The following is a 17,995-nucleotide window of genomic DNA, read 5'->3' on the forward strand; positions in this document are numbered from 1 at the left end:
AACTGAAACCCCCCCCCTCTCTCTCTCTGTCCCCTCCATTTCACTTTCTCTCCTCTCTCCCTCCACCTTTCCCTACCTCTTTCATTCTCCTCGCTCTCTCTCTCCATCTCTCTCCTCTTCATTTCACTTTCTCTCTCCCTCCATCCTTCCCTACATCTTTCCTTCTCTCGCTCTCTCTCTCCCTCCTGCATTTCACTTTCTCTCTCCCTCCATCCTCGTCTGCCTCTTCCCTCTCACTCTCTCTCTCATATAACTGACACAAGGAGAAGCATCCAGCCTGACCCTATCGACCTCTTCCGCCGGTCGCTCTGGCAACGGGAAGATGAGATGCAACAGCAGATGGAGATGGGACCAAGCCTTTGACAGGCAGGGGAAGCCATCAATCAGAGTGTGTAAATCCAGGGACACTCCAGTGACTTATGTACATATAGCTTTGAATGTCAACTGGACAGTTGGAGGAGTTCATTTCAACTGTCATTGAATGTGGTGTTGGTCCATGGCAGCAGTGTACGTGGGCGGACGTTTTCCAGTTAGGAAATTATCCTTAGGCATTTAACATAATGCTGTATATGTAATGACTCATATAAAGACATCTTTGACCTATATCTATGAAACAAGGGATGTGTTTTGGTTAAATACACCGCACAATCTGTCATCAAGTTAGCCTCTAGTATTGTTGATTTAGTTTCAGTGAAAAATGAGAGAGGGAGACAGATTAAAGGGGATGAACAGTATGGAATGTGTGTGTCCCAAATTGCATCCTATTCCCTACATGGTGCACTACCTTTGATCAGAACCCTATGGGGGTCTGGTCCAAAAGTAGTGCACTATATAGGGAATAGGGTGCCATTTGGTACCATAGAGCTCTGGTCTAAAGTAGTGCACTATAAAGGGAATAGGGTGCCATTTGGGACCATAGAGCTCTGGTCTAAAGTAGTGCACTATAAAGGGAATAGGGTGTCATTTGGGACCATAGAGCTCTGGTCTAAAGTAGTGGACTATGAAGAGAATAGGGTGCCATTTGGGACCATAGAGTTCTGGTCTAAAGCAGTGCACTATAAAGGGAATAGGGTGCCATTTGGAATAGTATGCAAAACAAACATATTTTTCACAATTTCAGCTATATTATCAAAATCAATAAACCAAAGCACGTTTTGGGGTTCATTCATTAGTTTTTACGTGATTAAGTAGAATCCTGTTGAAAAATGATGCGGAAAGTATCATTTATATTCCTAAAACATAAGTTGAAAATGTTCCTGTTCCTGCTACCTGTTGTTGATTATGAATTTGTTTTTAAATGTCCAAATTCATAATCAATATGCTGAAATAAGTTGTGATATTTTGAAGGCCAAAAATAAACATTACTCCCTACACATACATATGTCACACTTGTGTTCAGATTAGTTCTATTTAGCTAAATGAGTAGCTTATAAACTGCACACACACCAACATTTCCCAAGCAGCCACTCTACACTTTGATTGGTTTGTTCTACTGTAATCAAAAACTAGCGCAAATGAATCACATCACTATTGTCTATAAAGATCAATGGAACTGGGACAATAACCGGGGTGACGTGTACTGTTTGCGCTCTTCTAAAAGATAAAACCACAACTAACTTGGGTAAACTACATGTACCTGTCGATAGATGACAACCTGTAGTAGCCATTTGTCAACTTATCTCTTTGTGTCATGTTTACAGTAGATGGCCAATACAAAACGGAAACAACACTTTTTTGACTGGAACATCTCAACGAATCATCACCTCACAGACCTATAAGGTGACAGGGGTTTCATTTGAATCATCACCTCACAGACCTACAAGGTGACAGGGGTTTCAGTTGAATCATCACCTCACAGACCTACAAAGTGACAGGGGTTTCATTTGAGTGCTGGCTTGACTGTCAAATACGTGGATTTGTTTGTGGCCAGCAACTTTTTTTTTTAAAGCAAAATCAATTTAGTATAATCTTGATATTAACATCACCAATCTGAGGTAAAAATGATGTGTAATTCTACTCAATTCATGTGTTGGAAATTCAAGCTTGTACAAGGTAGTTAACACACTTTCCACATTAGGGGAATTAGCACAATATGAAATCATTTTATATGACAAAATAATTCAACATGTCAATTAAGTGACGATAGTGCAGCATATACTGCCCACTCACAAGCTATTGCAACAATTCCACATATTTCTAGCTCATTGAACCATTTAGAGAGGGAACTGCTCTGAAACCCATTTGAACCAGGTGCTCTAGAATAGAGTCTCCAGAGTGTCTGAACCGCAGCCTGAACATGCAACGTCCCTGTAAGAGACCTGTAATAGACCTGTAATAGAGCTCACCAGACATTCCAGAAGCCGGGCGGGACGAGATATGATGATGAAGAGCTTTTTGACCAGCTCAGTGACGAAGGTCAACTCAGAGCTCTCAGAACGCTCATAGGCCTGAGAGCGAGAGAGAGAGAGAGAGAGAGAGAGAGAGAGAGAGAGAGAGAGAGAGAGAGAGAGAGAGAGAGAGAGAGGACTTCAGCACCAGGGACAGCGATAAACAAATTCTTAGCAATTAATAGGTTCTGCACCAATAAAATTTAATGACAGTTACTTTTGGAAGACCAGAAGAGGACTAGGGGTGCGTGTGTGTGTGTGAGCATGTATATGTGTTGTGTATGTGTATCCGCATGTGTTTGCAACTATGTATGATGACTCACGTCGTTGAGCATCTTCTCCAGATTCTCCTGCAGCTCAAAGAAATACACTGTTGTGATGAGTCCGTCCTGTGATTTGGTCAGGCAGTCTCTGGACAGCTCTGCTATCTGATGGTGGATGAAGCTGAGGACCCCGTCAGCCAGCGGCAGCACGCTCTCCGGGGAGAAGTTCTGGATGAACTCTGACAGACGCTCCTCCATCTGGGCTGTAGCCTGGGAGGAGAGGACAACATGGTGGAATACACTATAGGTGAGTGACTGGGGTCCGAGCCTTTCATGGGAGAAGCTATCAACGTCCCTTCATCTGGGCAGTTGACAGATATACAGCATAGACTACATATTATCAATACAGGACCGAGAGGGTTCGAACCCAGGCCTTTTACCAGCTACAAGATTGTGTTGGTGTGTTCAGCTAAAGCCTAGGAGCCAACACAAGTCTTCAGGACTCAGCTAAGGTTACTTAACACGCGAGCGTTGTTCATCCGCCCATTGACCTCCATGTGAAGTCCATGTGATCAGTATTCTAGTGTGAGACTAGCAATATAGTCAAACAAACAGACACCATCAGCAAACTGCTGAATCCAAATAAATCCCTCCGTACCTTAGTGTTTGTACAACTATAGTATGTGATGTGAGTAATGCCTTTTCTCTGTTTGTCTGCTTCTGTTTGGTTTGCAGCTTTACCACAGCGGCTGTCTGCCTATCATACAGCCTGTAAGTCATTGATATCGGTCAACACAAAGCCAGAAGTGGTTTCAACAGTAGATGGGGAGATATGCTGTATTAGAGAGAGAAACTGCACTGCGCTGGGCTCTATCTAAATGGCTCTCTGGGGCCATTTTGGATCAGTCACTGCATGACATGTCAGTCTCCATTTTGGGGATGCGACGGTTGCAACCATCTTGTTGTGTTTTTATGCAGAAGCAAATAAAACTGTGCAGGCAGTCAGTGACACTGCGGTTAGCACTGCTTCAAGTCCCATTCATGTTATGGGATAGGGCCACTGTGTGTGTGTGTGTGTGTGTGTGTGTGTGTGTGTGTGTGTGTGTGTGTGTGTGTGTGTGTGTGTGTGTGTGTGTGCGTGCGTACCTGCATACGTGTGTGTGTGTGTGTGTGTGTGTGTGTGTGTGTGTGTGTGTGTGTGTGTGTGTGTGTGTGTGTGTGTGTGTGTGTGTGTGTGTGCGTGCGTGCGTACCTGCATACGTGTGTGTGTGTGTGTGTGTGTGTGTGTGTGTGTGCGTGCGTGCGTACCTACATACGTGTGTGTGTGTGTGTGTGTGTGTGTGTGTGTGTACTGACCTTGGGGAAGCGCTCCTTGTAGACATGGTTCATCATTACTATCTCGTTGTCATAGCAAGACGGTGAGCGCCCCGGGCTGAAGAGAAAGAACGAGACAGAGAGGCAGATTGACAAGAAAGAGTGATAGACAATCAATTTTTAAATGTTTCACTTGAATGCAGGCTTAATTTGCAGCAGCCAGGACCCAGTGTGTGTGTGTGTGTGTGTGTATGTGTGTGTGTGTGTGTGTGTGTGTGTGTGTGTGTCCGCGTACGTGTGGACCCCCGTCTATACATTATGTAAATCAGCCAATCGGAGATAGCATCACTTTTAGTCTCTCTATAATCAACCAATCAGGAATTCTGAACACTCCGTCTCCCTCTAATGGATGCACTAATTAGGACCCCACTCCTCAATCAAGGAGGAGCATTGTTAAAGACACAGGAAGTTACTACGTCATTCTACAGTGCATCAAGAGATGAGACCGCCAGACCCCATTGGAACAAGCTACATGCAACCATGCAAGACTTGGGTTCAAATAGTATTTAAGATATGTTTAATACTTGGAGCTTCCTGGAGTGCCAGATGAATGGGTCTTACACTTTTGGGACTACTACATTGGTTCCATTGCGTCAGACAAGTTTAATCAATCGCAGATAAAGTTCTTGAAAGAAAATGTACATTATTTTGAACCCAGGTCTGCTGTGTGTGGAGCAGATATTTTAGTCTGGTCTAGAAGTCTCCATGGACTCATCACTTGGGAGACAGAAGAGAGGACGACAAGCTAATGGAGAAACACATGCACTCTGGAGACCGCCTGGAGGATACTGACTTGAATAAAGACCACACTCTAGAGAGGGGCATGCTGAGACAGAGAGAGAGAGAAAGAAAGAGAGAGAAAGAAATAGAGAGATAGAGAGACACAAAGAGAGAGAGAGACAGAGAGAAAGAAAGAGATAGAGATACAGAGAGAGAGAGATAGAGACAGACAGAGTCAGAGAGAGAGAAAGAGAGAGAGAGAACGAGAGCGAGAAAGAGAGAGAGAGAAAGAGAGAGAGAAAGAGAGAGTGAGCGAGACACAGACAGAGAGAGAGAGGGGGAGAGAGGGGGAGAGAGAGACATAGAGAGAGAGAGAGAGAGAGAGAGAGAGAGAGAGAGAGAGAGAGAGAGAGAGAGAGAGAGAGAGAGAGAGAGAGAGGGAGAGAGAGAGAGAGAGACAGAGAGAGAGAGAGAGAGACAGCGAGAGAGACCGAGAGAGAGAGAGAGAGAGAGAGAGAGCGACAGACAGACAGACAGACGAGAGAGAGACAGACAGACAGACAGACAGACAGACAGAGAGACAGACAGACAGACAGACAGACAGAGAGAGAGAGAGAGAGACATACAGAGAGAGAGAGACATACAGAGAGAGAGAGAGAGAGACAGAGAGAGAGACAGAGAGAGAGAGACTGTAAATCCGAGGAGTTTGTTAGGAGATTGGGTTTGTGTTCATATCTTTGGGTATAAAGCTTCGAGGAGATACACAGGGCGAAACTAGTATCCCCACCCCTTTCCCTGACCCTTGACCCCTCTAACCTGAGGCTGCGGGAGCGGGGGCGCACGTGTGGCGAGCGGCGGCCCCCGTCGTCGTCGGTGATGCTCTCGGTGCTGCCGAAGTGCTTGGACAGGAAGTGCAGCTCATCCATGGTGGGCTGGAAGGGCAGCTGGTGCAGCCGCTCCTGTGACGAGGAGGAGGACTGGGGGAGAGAGGAAAGACATGAGGAGAGAGCAAGAGAGAGGGGGTGGGAGGGTGAGAGAGGGAGCGGGAGGAGGAGGAAGGGAGAGAGTAATTAGAAATGTCAATGTACAGTAACAACAGCAATAAACAATCATACCTCATGATGTGTTTCATAAAAGAAAGAGGCAAAGAGAGAGACAGAGAGAGAAAGAGAAAGAGAGAGAGAGAGAGAGAGAGAGAGAGAGAGAGAGAGAGAGAGAGAGAGAGAAAGTGGGGAAGTGGGGAAGTGAGAGGGGTAGAGAGATGGAGAGAAAGAGAGGTGCAGAGAGAGTGAGCCCTCAAGCGTTAATAAGCCTTTATTGTACGACTAATGTGTTAGGTGCAGAGCTTCTAGGCTGCTGGACAAATGTCAATATCACAAAACAAAAAATGTGATGAAAAGAGAGTGGGAGGGAGAAAGAGTGTGATGAAGAGAGAGAGAAAATAGACCAATTCTAAGAGACTGAAAACTAAAACTGGACAACAAGCTAAAGTGGAGCCAGGGGTCTTAGCACTAGCAGACCCTACTCTTAAACAAATGGGTTTTTCTGTTCTAGAGTTACAGGAAAAACCAGGCTGGATCAATCAAGGGCTTTAATGAGCACGTCTCCCATAGGGATGGGGAGATAGTGGTGTGTGTTCGCGGGTGTGTGAATGAGTGAATGAGTGAGTGAGTGAGAGTGAGTGTGTGTTGGGAGGTTAAACAATGATTTCTGCCATGAAATCCATTAGAACCTGGCCTACTTCTGGTTCCAATCCAAACCACTTCAAATTGCTAAATGCACATCAACATGATCAATTAAACACATAGGGAGATGAGAGGGGGAGTAGGGTGGATTGAAGGAGGATGGAGGGATACAAGGAAGGAGAGATAGCAAGATAGAAGGAAAGTATTTTATGTCCTCCCCTGTTGTGGTTCTCTCTCTTTTACTCCATTAACTCTGTCTTACTTCCTCTCTCTCCATCTCTCCCCCCTCTCCCTCTCCCTTTTCCTCTCTCTCATTTCAATGTCAATTTAAGGGGCTTTATTGGCATGGGAAACGCATGTTAACATTGCCAAAGCAAGTGAAATAAACAATAAAAAATGTACAGTAAAAATTACACTCACAAAAGTTCCAAAATACATTTCAAATGTCATATTATGTTTATATACAGTGTTGTAACGATGTGCAAATAGTTAAAGTACCAAAGGGAAAATAAATAAACATAAATATGGGTTGTATTTACAATGGTGCTTGATCTTCAATGGTTGACCTTTTCTTGTAGCAACAGGTCACAAATATTGCTGCTGTGATGGCACACTGTGGTATTTCACCCAGTAGATATGGGAGTTTATCAAAATTGGGTTTGTTTTTCGAATTCTTTGTGGGTCTGTGTAATCTGAGGGAAATATGTGCCTCTAATATGGTCATACATTTGGCAGAAGGTTAGGAAGTGCAGCTCAGTTTCCACCTCATTTTGTGGGCAGTGTGCACATAGCCTGTCTTCTCTTGAGAGCCAGGTCTGCCTACGGCGGCCTTTCTCAATAACAAGGCTATGCTCACTGAGTCTGTACATAGTCAAAGCTTTCCTTAATTTTGGGTCAGTCACAGTGGTCAGGTATTCTAGCACTGTGGCCTCTCTGTTTAGGGCCAAATAGCATTCAAGTTTGCTCTGTTTTTTTAATAAATTCTTTCCAATGTGTCACGTAAATATCGTTTTGTTTTCTCATGATTTGGTTGGGTCTAAATGTGTCTTTCTCTGTCTTCCTGCCCTCCTTTCATCACCTCTCCCCTCCTTTCATCTCCTCTGCCCTCCTTTCATCTCCTCTGTTCTCATCCCCTCTCCCCTCATCCCCTCCTTTCATCCCCTCTGTCCTCATCCCCTCCTTTCATCTCCTCTGTCCTCATCCCCTCCTTTCATCTCCTCTGTCCTCATCCCCACCTTTCATCTCCTCTGTTCTCATCCCCACCTTTCATCTCCTCTGTCCTCATCCCCTCCTTTCATCTCCTATGTCCTCATCCCCTCCTTTCATCCCCTCCTTTCATCTCCTCTGTCCTCATCCCCTCCTTTCATCTCCTCTGTCCTCATCCCCTCCTTTCATCTCTTCTGTCCTCATCCCCTCCTTTCATCTCCTCTGCCCTCATCCCCTCCTTTCATCTCCTCTGTGTATGCGGACCCTGCAGTAGCTAATCAAGCAAGTAATGGTCCGTGTAAGAGCCTGGGGAGGTCTGAAAACTGACGTCTGTACAGGAGTAAGAGAGGACGGGGGAGAGAAGAGAGGAAGGTGGAGAGAGGAGAGGAGAGGGGAGAGAGGAAGAGAAGAGAGGGGAGGGGGGGAAAGAGGGAGGTGGAGAGAGGAGAGGGGAGAGGGGAGAGAGGGGTGAAGAAGACAGGTGAGGGGGACAGGGGAGGAGAGAACCTCCTGTCAACAGCACTGCAAAACTGCAATTAATGGTAGTGTATGTATGTGTGTGGGTGGGTGTATGTGGTGTGTCTGTGTGTGGGTGGGTGGGTGTATGTGTGTGGGTGGGTAGGTGTGTGGGGTGTGTTTGTGTGAGTGTGTGTGGGGTGTGTGTGTGTGGGGTTGGGTGCATGTGTGGGTGGGTGGGTAGGTAGGTGTGTGGGGGTGTGTTTGTGTGGGTGTGTGTGTGTGGGGGGGGGGGGGGGTGGTGTTTGTGGGTGTGTGTGTGTGTGGGGGGTGTGGGTGGGGGTTGTGGGTGTGTGTGTGTGTGGGGGGGGGGTGTTTGTGGGTGTGTTCTCATTCTTTTCCTCTGTCTTTTTTGTCTCTCTTTCCCCCTCTCTCTCGCTCTCTCTCTTACACACATTTCACTCTTCATTGACTCTTTCGATCTCTGTCTGTATCCCCCCATCCCTCACTCCATCACTCAGTTTAGCTAACTGAATGATAGCAATGGATAGAGGATGAGATAACATGTTTTTAAGACCGGTTGACTTTCTGTTTCTACTTTATTATCTCCCACACACACACACACACACACACACACACACACACACACACACACACACACACACACACACACACACACACACACACACACACACACACACACACACACACACACACACACGTTCTCTTTGAGCCAAGTCATCAGCCACAGTGATAAATCAGGTACTGAATGTACATCTTAGCAAGCGATCTGATCTGAGCCGCTGGTTTATTTTTAGTTCTGTTCTCCATGGGCAGTATTATGGGATAGATCCATGTTCACCAGCGGGAAGGTACCTTTTAACTATTCAGCTGAGATTTACAGCACAAATTATAGAGGGGATGGCTTTGGTACGTGTGTGGGAGGGGTGGGGGGGGCAGTGTGTGTGTCTGTCAGTCTGTCTGTCAGTGTGTGTCTGTCAGTATGTGTCTGTCAGTGTGTGTGTCTGTCAGTGGGTGTGTCTGTCAGTGTGTGTGTCTGTCAGTGGGTGTGTCTGTCAGTGTGTGTGTCTGTCAGTGTGTGTGTCAGTGTGTGTCTGTCAGTGTGTGTGTCTGTCAGTATGTGTCTGTCAGTGTGTGTTTCTGTCAGTGGGTGTGTCTGTCAGTGTGTGTGTCTGTCAGTGTGTGTGTCTGTCAGTGTGTGTCTGTCAGTGTGTGTCTGTCAGTGTGTGTGTCTGTCAGTGTGTGTGTCTGTCAGTGTGTGGGAGGGGTGGGGGGCAGTGTGTGTGTCTGTCAGTGTGTGTGTCTGTCAGTGTGTGTGTCTGTCAGTGTGTGTCTGTCAGTGTGTATCTCTGTCAGTGTGTGTGTCTGTAAGTGTGTGTGTCTGTCAGTGTGTGGGAGGGGTGGGGGGCAGTGTGTGTGTCTGTCACTGTGTCTGTCAGTGTGTGTGTCTGTCAGTGTGTGTCTGTCAGTATGTGTCTATCAGTTTGTGTTTCTGTCAGTGGGTGTGTCTGTCAGTGTGTGTGTCTGTCAGTGTGTGGGAGGGGTGGGGGGGCAGTGTGTGTGTCTGTCAGTGTGTGTGTCTGTCAGTGTGTGGGAGGGGTGGGGGGGCAGTGTGTGTGTCTGTCAGTGTGTGTGTCTGTCAGTGTGTGTGTCTGTCAGTGTGTGTGTCTGTCAGTGTGTGTGTCTGTCAGTGTGTGTCTGTCAGTGTGTGTGTGTCTGTCAGTGTGTGTGTCTGTCAGTGTGTGTGTCTGTCAGTGTGTGTCTGTCAGTGTGTGTGTCTGTCAGTGTGTGTCTCTTTCGATGTGTGTCTGTCGATGTGTGTCTGTTGATGTGTGTCTGCCAGTGTGTGTGTGTGTGTGTGTGTGTGTGTGTGTGTGTGTGTGTGTGTGTGTGTGTGTGTGTGTGTGTGTGTGTGTGTGTGTGTGTGTGTGTGTACCTGCACACCAGAAGGCTGCTAGTGTGCCGTGTAATCGTTTTAAAAGCAGAACAAAACAAGTAGAAAATCAACTCCACAGAACATGAGTTTCCTAATGGCATCTTGCATACCAAGCAGGGCAACATTTAATATATGGAAATACATTCTAGCGTATAAATACATATTCATGCATGGAATGTCAAGTTTCACTAATGTAATTTGCATGAATGAGAGCTAGAATAAAAAATACGTTTCGCCCTATCAGATGTCTCATGACTTAAAGGAGCAATCTGCAATTACTACTTCCACTGATTATGGTTTGAACTGCAGATTGCCCCTTTAACAGTTATATGGTGGTTATTATGAAGAAAAAGACTGGATAGTTTTTCCTCTGTCCTGCTTTCAACTGTCAAGTCTAGTCAAATCAGGGACCAAGGCATGAAGCAATGGAAGTGCCTTGAGGAAAGGACCAGTAACTCTGCGCTCCATGCTGCTAGATCATGTCATGTTGGTAATATGAAAGGACCTCTAGAGTGTGGTGTTCAAATGGAGGAGTTATTACAATGATTTTAGTCTTTTTATTTGAGTTTCCTTTTGTCCGTTTCAGACACAGATAAAACAACATAAATATTTAGGACAATAAATGATAACAAGGACCACTGTCATTAGAGATTTTTGTTCTTACACGTTCTTACACATTTTACCATCTGTGTAAAAATGGGTCAGTTGTAGTTACCGTTGAGCTGGGTGTGTTAGTGCCATATCCAGAGGAGGGGAGAGAGGCCAGGGACCACCTTCGACCGTCCGCCCTGCAAAAGAGAGAGGGAGAGAGGGGTAGGGTGGGAGAGAGAGAGGGGTTAGGAAGAGAGCAGGAAGAATTGTGTCATACTAAGTTCCAGAGCAGAAAGGGATTTATACAATAGATACGTATTTCCTTCTGTCCAAAAAGTCAGAAAGCTTAATGTTTCACATTTCTTTCACACCTCCTGGATTGCCTTTTGCGCCAATAATCCCTTCCTTTCCTCTGCTTCCCTGGGGTCCTGCTACACATATCTCTCTCCCTCTCTCTGTGGCTCCTTCTATCTGTCTGACACTGCTGGAGGCATGATGGATGTTGGTTTTGGCTACATCCTGGCACTCAGAGGCCCATCTGTCTGTGCGCGCACATAAACACACACACACAAACACTTTGTCATGCTGTGTGACAGGGGAGTGCAAAAATGGGAAAGTGTCTCTGTCCAGCATAAGGGTGTAAATAACCTTACTGAATTCCTTTTCACTGTGTGTGTGCCACTGGAATATTGTCACTGCTTAAATAAGTGGTCAGTCGAGGCCTAGGGTGGTCTAGCGGTCTAAGCCACTGCCTCTAGGGCACTTATACAGCTGCAGCAGGGGTTCACATCCAGCCTACTGCTATTTCAGCATCTCTGTCTTTCCTCTCTACTATCCCGCCTGCCCACAACACTACAAATATTAATTCAAAAAAGAATGGCCAGTTGATTGCTACTATGGCGGTATTGGTATGACAATGTGTTTGTTTATGCAGTGTAGCCAAAGGCTTTTTGGTTGTTGTAGGATTATCTGATGTAGAGATATTGCTGCTACATTAGATTATAGGATCATAAAAAGGGACCTGCCAAGAGCGTTACCTGGTTTTTAATCCCTTTATATAACTTGATATAATCTCTTTATATGTAAACAGCAGATGTATTGAGTATTCCAAACGCTATTTACCTTCTAGAGGAGGCAAATGAGAAGTGGGCAGGGCCACTGGGGGAGAAGTTCCTTGGGCTGTCCAATGGACTACTTCCTGTGGAGAGACAGGGAACAAACATGAATTGCCATTATAATATTTTATATATTTTGCAGACATTTTTATCCAGAGCAACTTACAGTCATGCATGCATACATTTTAAGTATGGGCAGTTCTGGGAATTGTACCCACTACCCTGGCGTTACAAGCACCATGCTCTACCAAATGAGCTACAAAGAACCACACTGGCCCATTATACATCACTGTAAAAACAGTATTAACTGTTATTATAAACTGGGTGGTTTGAGCCCTGAATGCTGATTAGCTGATAGCCGTGGTATATCAGGCCATATACCATGGGTATGACAAAACATTTATTTTTACTGCTCTAATGATGTTGGTAACCAGTTTATAATAGCAATAAGGCACCTCTTAATGCTTAATTATAACCAATTGCCTTACCTATGTGTCCAGGGAGAGGTGAGTGTGGTCGAGGGAGAGTGGGTGATGTACTGGTTAGAATGAGGCTCTTCCGGTTACTGGTCCGGCAACTAAAACACACACAGCCACAAACACACAGGCCATCATTATCTGAAACACAGTCAAAAAGGTGATAACGTTACCATCTAACAGCATCTACCACTCTTAACGTAATATCTATGAGAAAGTCGGGTGTGATCGTGTGTACTTTCATGTGTGTGTGAGTGCGTGTTTGTGTGGCTGTGTGCTTCTGAGCTTGAACACATGTGTGTTTGTAAGTGTGTGTGTGCTTCTGTGTGTAAATGTTGGTATGCATGCTCATACAAATTGGGCCAGAGAAGATGGTGTATTGAAGTCAGCCCACCACGTGGGGAGAAAGCCAAAGCAACAAAGCCTTGTGGATCACACACACAAATACACACAAATACACACACAAACACACACCACGAGCCACGGCAACAAAGACTTCCAATTTCCTCCACTGTCAACTTCGACGAGACACCTCTCATGCGAGATAATGATGGGAGCGAGGGAGAGATGGAGAGGGGCAGGTAATGATGTGTTGAGATTATCATATAAATGAGGATTAACCCTCCTGATGCAAGAGAAAAAAACATGGACACACACACACTGAGTGTGACACAGATGGTGTTATGCGGGAGGAGGGCTTTAAAAGGTGTGATTCTACCATGACAACCATACTTCCTGTAGTCAGGGAACCGTACGTAACGGTGTTATGTTGTAGTTGGCTGAAATCCCTCACTAATATATATTCTCCATGTTATACACCACTATCAGCATAGGAGAGAAATATGGTATAGCCTTAAAAAATCACCCACAGTAGACTGTTCCCTTTCTCCTCCTTCTCCTCGCCCTCCTTCTCCTCCTTCCTTAATCTATGGTCGACCAATGATGACTCACTACACTGTATTCACCACTAATAATGACTCCCGAATAACGACTTACAACACTGTCAGCATAGCACAATAGTAACAGGAATATGGCATACTGTAGCCTCAAAAAATGACCCTCAGTAAAAATGATGTCACTTTTCTCCTCTGTGTGTGTGTGTGTGCGTGTCAAGTCTGTTTTGGTTGCTCTGCCAGATCTCTCCAGTGTGCTGGTTTTGAAGGGTAGCTGTCAGCCAGATGAGAATCGGTAGGGAGCTGCACAGCGCTAACACAGCATGACAAAGACCTGGGCTAGGCTCGTTCCACATTGCATCACATAGCATGCTGCTCTATACAGCTGGGATGTAAATTACACACACACGCATGAGCAGGTAAGTACACGACACGCACGCACGCACGTGCGCGAGCGGTATACATACATGTCTGAAACAGCAGGACAATTTCCATAATGCATTGATGTGTTTCAAATAAAGCACTCCCTCCCCCTTCCTCCCTCCATCCATCCACCACCACATCCCTTCTTATTTTTCTAATCCTCATGTGTTTGTTCCTCGTCAGAACAGCTAACACAAGGAAACAGTCAAAAACCACCTAGTGATCTCTCTCTGTGTCGCTCAGGCACCAGGAGAGGCTTGTCAAGGAACTCACACACACATTTGGAGAGAAGGGGTGGTGAAATATTTAATGGAAATGCATTAGGCTTGGTTTTGGAAGTGGCTTAACACCATTACACTACAACTCTCTGAGGACTGGAGGAGAACCAGACAAAAAATACTGAGAGAGAGAGTCATCCCAGTCCTTACTCTCCGTTATCTTTCTATTTGATATTTTTTTAATCTTACATGTTTATTTAAATTTGGTTGGTTAATAGTATATTAATAGTAGGTAGTAATAGTAGGTTAATAGTATATTAACCTTCACAATTTATCACACAATAAATAATACAGTGTAGAATACACAGTACTTAAATTGGCCAATGTAAGCATGACCTTTAAATGTGTCATCATGTTAATGATGAATCTAGTTCCTTTATGAAGGAGAGCCCAGTGGAGAGGACTGTCTGGGACTTTATGGGCTCAAACTGGTCCTTCTAAGTGGGATTCTAAGTAACGCTGAACGTCACTGTCCTCTCCTGTGGCTTGATTAAATGAACTCTCTAACCCACATATAGAGAGAAGGGGTGGGATGGGGAGGAGAGGAGGGGGGGAGAGAGGGGGAGTATGTGTGACAAAGAAATTGAGTGTGTGAGAACAAGTGAGAGAGAAAGGAGACAGAGAGACCACCAGGGTTGAGAATAATGAGTGAAGGAGAAAGAGAGACTACCAGGGTTGAGAATAATGAGTGAAGGAGAAAGAGAAACGACCAGGGTTGAGAATAATGAGTGAAGGAGAAAGAGACTACCAGGGTTGAGAATAATGAGTGAAGGAGACAGAGAGACTACCAGGGTTGAGAATAATGAGTGGAGGAGACAGAGACTACCAGGGTTGAGAATAATGAGTGGAGGAGACAGAGAGACTACCAGGGTTGAGAATAATGAGTGGAGGAGAAAGAGAGACTACCAGGGTTGAGAATAATGAGTGAAGGAGACAGAGAGACTACCAGGGTTGAGAATAATGAGTGAAGGAGAAAGAGAGACTACCAGGGTTGAGAATAATGCGTGGAGGAGACAGAGAGACTACCAGGGTTGAGCATAATGAGTGAAGGAGACAGAGAGACTACCAGGGTTGAGAATAATGAGTGAAGGAGAAAGAGAGACTACCAGGGTTGAGAATAATGAGTGAAGGAGACAGAGAGACTCAGAGAGACTACCAGGGTTGAGAATATTGAGTGAAGGAGAAAGAGAGACTACCAGGGTTGAGAATAATGAGTGAAGGAGACAGAGAGACTACCAGGGTTGAGAATAATGAGTGGAGGAGACAGAGACTACCAGGGTTGAGAATAATGAGTGAAGGAGAAAGAGAGACTACCAGGGTTAATAATAATGAGTGAAGGAGAAAGAGAGACTACCAGGGTTGAGAATAATGAGTGAAGGAGACAGAGACTACCAGGGTTGAGAATAATGAGTGGAGGAGACAGAGAGACTACCAGGGTTGAGAATAATGAGTGAAGGAGAAAGAGAGACTACCAGGGTTGAGAATAATGAGTGAAGGAGACAGAGAGACTACCAAGGTTGAGAATAATGAGTGAAGGAGAAAGAGAGACTACCAGGGTTGAGAATAATGAGTGAAGGAGAAAGAGAGACTACCAGGGTTGAGAATAATGAGTGAAGGAGAAAGAGAGACTACCAGGGTTGAGAATAATGAGTGAAGGAGAAAGAGAGACTACCAGGGTTGAGAATAATGAGTGAAGGAGAAAGAGAGACTACCAGGGTTGAGAATAATGAGTGAAGGAGACAGAGAGACTACCAGGGTTGAGAATAATGAGTGAAGGAGAAAGAGAGACTACCAGGGTTGAGAATAATGAGTGAAGGAGAAAGAGAGATACCTTGTTTTATTTCTTCAGAGTTCAGTTCCACTACATTAGACGTTTAGCCTGAGAATGAGTCATCCACAGACCTAACTGGAACTATGTTCAGTGGATGACATGCTGTGTCTTTCATAACGTTTCTCATGACTTTAGTCTGATGGAAAAAGATCTGCGATAGAGCTGACAAATGAAAAATTGAAGGAAACATGGGAAAGAGGGGGGTGAATATAGAGAGGGAGGGGTGAATATAGAGAGGGAGGGGTGAATATAGAGAGGGAGGGGTGAAAGAGAGAAATGGAAAGGAAAAGAAGACAAGTGTGTGTGTGTTTCTTTCTCCTCTCTGGTGTTGCTGAGTGACAGGGTAAATCTCTCAGTCACGGTTATTGTCATGTAGTGTGGGCTCAGCCGCTCTCCATCTGGTTTAGATAGTGTGTGTGTGTGTGTGTGTGTGTGTGTGTGTGTGTGTGTGTGTGTGTGTGTGTGTGTGTGTGTGTGTGTGTGTGTGTGTGTATGCTGCTGGCTTTATCCCAAGACCACCATAAATCAGGAGCAGTGTCCTTACTATATCACACAACATAAAGGTTTTGATAGCATATCATATGGCATTTCTGTTCACCTTGTTGATTGAGGTGGACAAACATTTTCAGCATGATTGCGTTCAGTTTGGTTTATCCTTAATGACCAGTCTCCAGACTAGACACATTTCTAGACAGCGTTAGCTACATCTTTCAGAATTGAATTGAATCATTCATTTATTTAACCAGGTAAATAAATGAGGAATACATTCTTCCTTGCTTCGTTGTGTAATGACCTGACCACGAAGCAGTAAGAGGGGGGAGGCTGGGTGTACACGGTTACTATAACAACACTAAAGAGTCACACAATATACTACTCATGTGAGCGGCGAAAACATCTCGAGCTGGTTTCTCAATTCTACAAGTCCCATTGATACACAAACAACGTCCAACCCCTTCCTTACTGTAACAATACTGTAGTTACAATAACAGGTCATTATCATTCCTTTCTTTATTAGGATCCCCATTAGGTGTAACGAAAATAGCAGCTACTCTTCCTGGGGTCCACACAGAACGTGACATAATACAGAACATTAATAGACCAGAACAGGTCAAGGACAGAACTACATACATTTAAAAACAGCACACATCGTCTACATATCAATGCATACACACAGTATCTAGGTCAAATGGGGGAGTTGTGCTGTGAGGTGTTGCTTTATCTGTTTTTTTTAAAACCAGGTTTGCTGTTCATTTAAGCAATATGAGTTCTATGCAATAATGGCTCTATATAATGTTGTACAGTTTCTTGAATTTGTTTCTTGAATTTGGGGACTGCGAAAAGACGTCTGGTGGCATGTCTGGTGGGGTACGTGTCTGTCAGAGCTGTGTGTAAATTGACTATGCAAACTATTTGGAATTTTCAAAACATGAATGTTTCTTATGAAAATAAGAAGTGATGTAGTCAGTCTCTCCTCAACTCTTAGCCAAGAGAGACTGGCATGCATCGTATCTCTATTAGCCCCCTGATTACAATGAAGAGCAAGACGTGCCGCTCTGTTCTGGGCCAGCTGCAGTTTAACTAGGTCTTTCTTTGCAGCACTCGACCACATGACTGGACAACAATCAAGATAAGATAAAACTAGAGCCTGCAGGACTTGCAGTGTGGTGTCAAAAAAGCAGAGAATCTCTTTATTACGGACAGACCTCTCCCCATCTTTACAACCATTGAATCTATATGTTTTGACCATTACAGTTTACAATCTAAGGGAACACCAAGTCTAGAATTTACTTTATACTTTGCACTCTGACTTTATGACACATGACCCTTGAACTTCTATGAAATCACATTATACTAAAACATGCAGATGAAACATCAAATAATCTGGTGTGCGGGCAGTTTCATAAAACATCATAATCTGTCATATAAAGCGTTTTAATCTACTGTATCATAATCCATTTAATCCAGACATCAGGCTCAGCCAGTAGCAGGCAGGCAGTCAGTCAGCCAGTTCAGTCAGTCAGTCGGTGGCAATCAATCTGTCACGATCGTCGTAACAATGAAGAGAGGAGGACCAAGGCGCAGCGAGATAACAGTACATCTTCTTTTTATTTGAAGACGAACACGAAACGAACACTGACAAACTATACAAAAAACAACAAACGACCGTGAAGCTATAAAACGAAAGTGCAGACACAAGCAACTAACGTAAAGACATAGACAATTACCCACAACCTACCTAATGACTATGGCTGCCTAAATATGGCTCCCAATCAGAGACAACGATAGACAGCTGTCTCTAATTGAGAACCAATCTAGGCAACCATAGACTTATATAAACAC

The 17,995-nt window shown here is 44.7% G+C and overlaps 1 protein-coding gene across 3 annotated transcripts in view; it reads right to left on the reverse strand.

The window, feature by feature from the left end:
* Window positions 1-17,995, reverse strand: part of LOC129842839 (microtubule-associated serine/threonine-protein kinase 1-like) — an 88,782-nt gene that overhangs the window by 29,043 nt on the left and 41,744 nt on the right. For all 3 annotated transcript variants that reach the window (XM_055911513.1, XM_055911512.1, XM_055911514.1), the window contains 7 exons: window positions 12,243-12,331; window positions 11,762-11,837; window positions 10,764-10,836; window positions 5,561-5,721; window positions 4,007-4,082; window positions 2,711-2,920; window positions 2,346-2,447 (listed from right to left, as the gene is read on the reverse strand). In XM_055911513.1, the coding sequence (XP_055767488.1) occupies window positions 2,346-2,447; window positions 2,711-2,920; window positions 4,007-4,082; window positions 5,561-5,721; window positions 10,764-10,836; window positions 11,762-11,837; window positions 12,243-12,331 (787 nt within the window). The remainder of the gene's footprint in view (window positions 1-2,345; window positions 2,448-2,710; window positions 2,921-4,006; window positions 4,083-5,560; window positions 5,722-10,763; window positions 10,837-11,761; window positions 11,838-12,242; window positions 12,332-17,995) is intronic.

Source organism: Salvelinus fontinalis, unplaced genomic scaffold (assembly GCF_029448725.1).
Source record: "Salvelinus fontinalis isolate EN_2023a unplaced genomic scaffold, ASM2944872v1 scaffold_0070, whole genome shotgun sequence".
NCBI classification, from domain to species: domain Eukaryota; kingdom Metazoa; phylum Chordata; class Actinopteri; order Salmoniformes; family Salmonidae; genus Salvelinus; species Salvelinus fontinalis.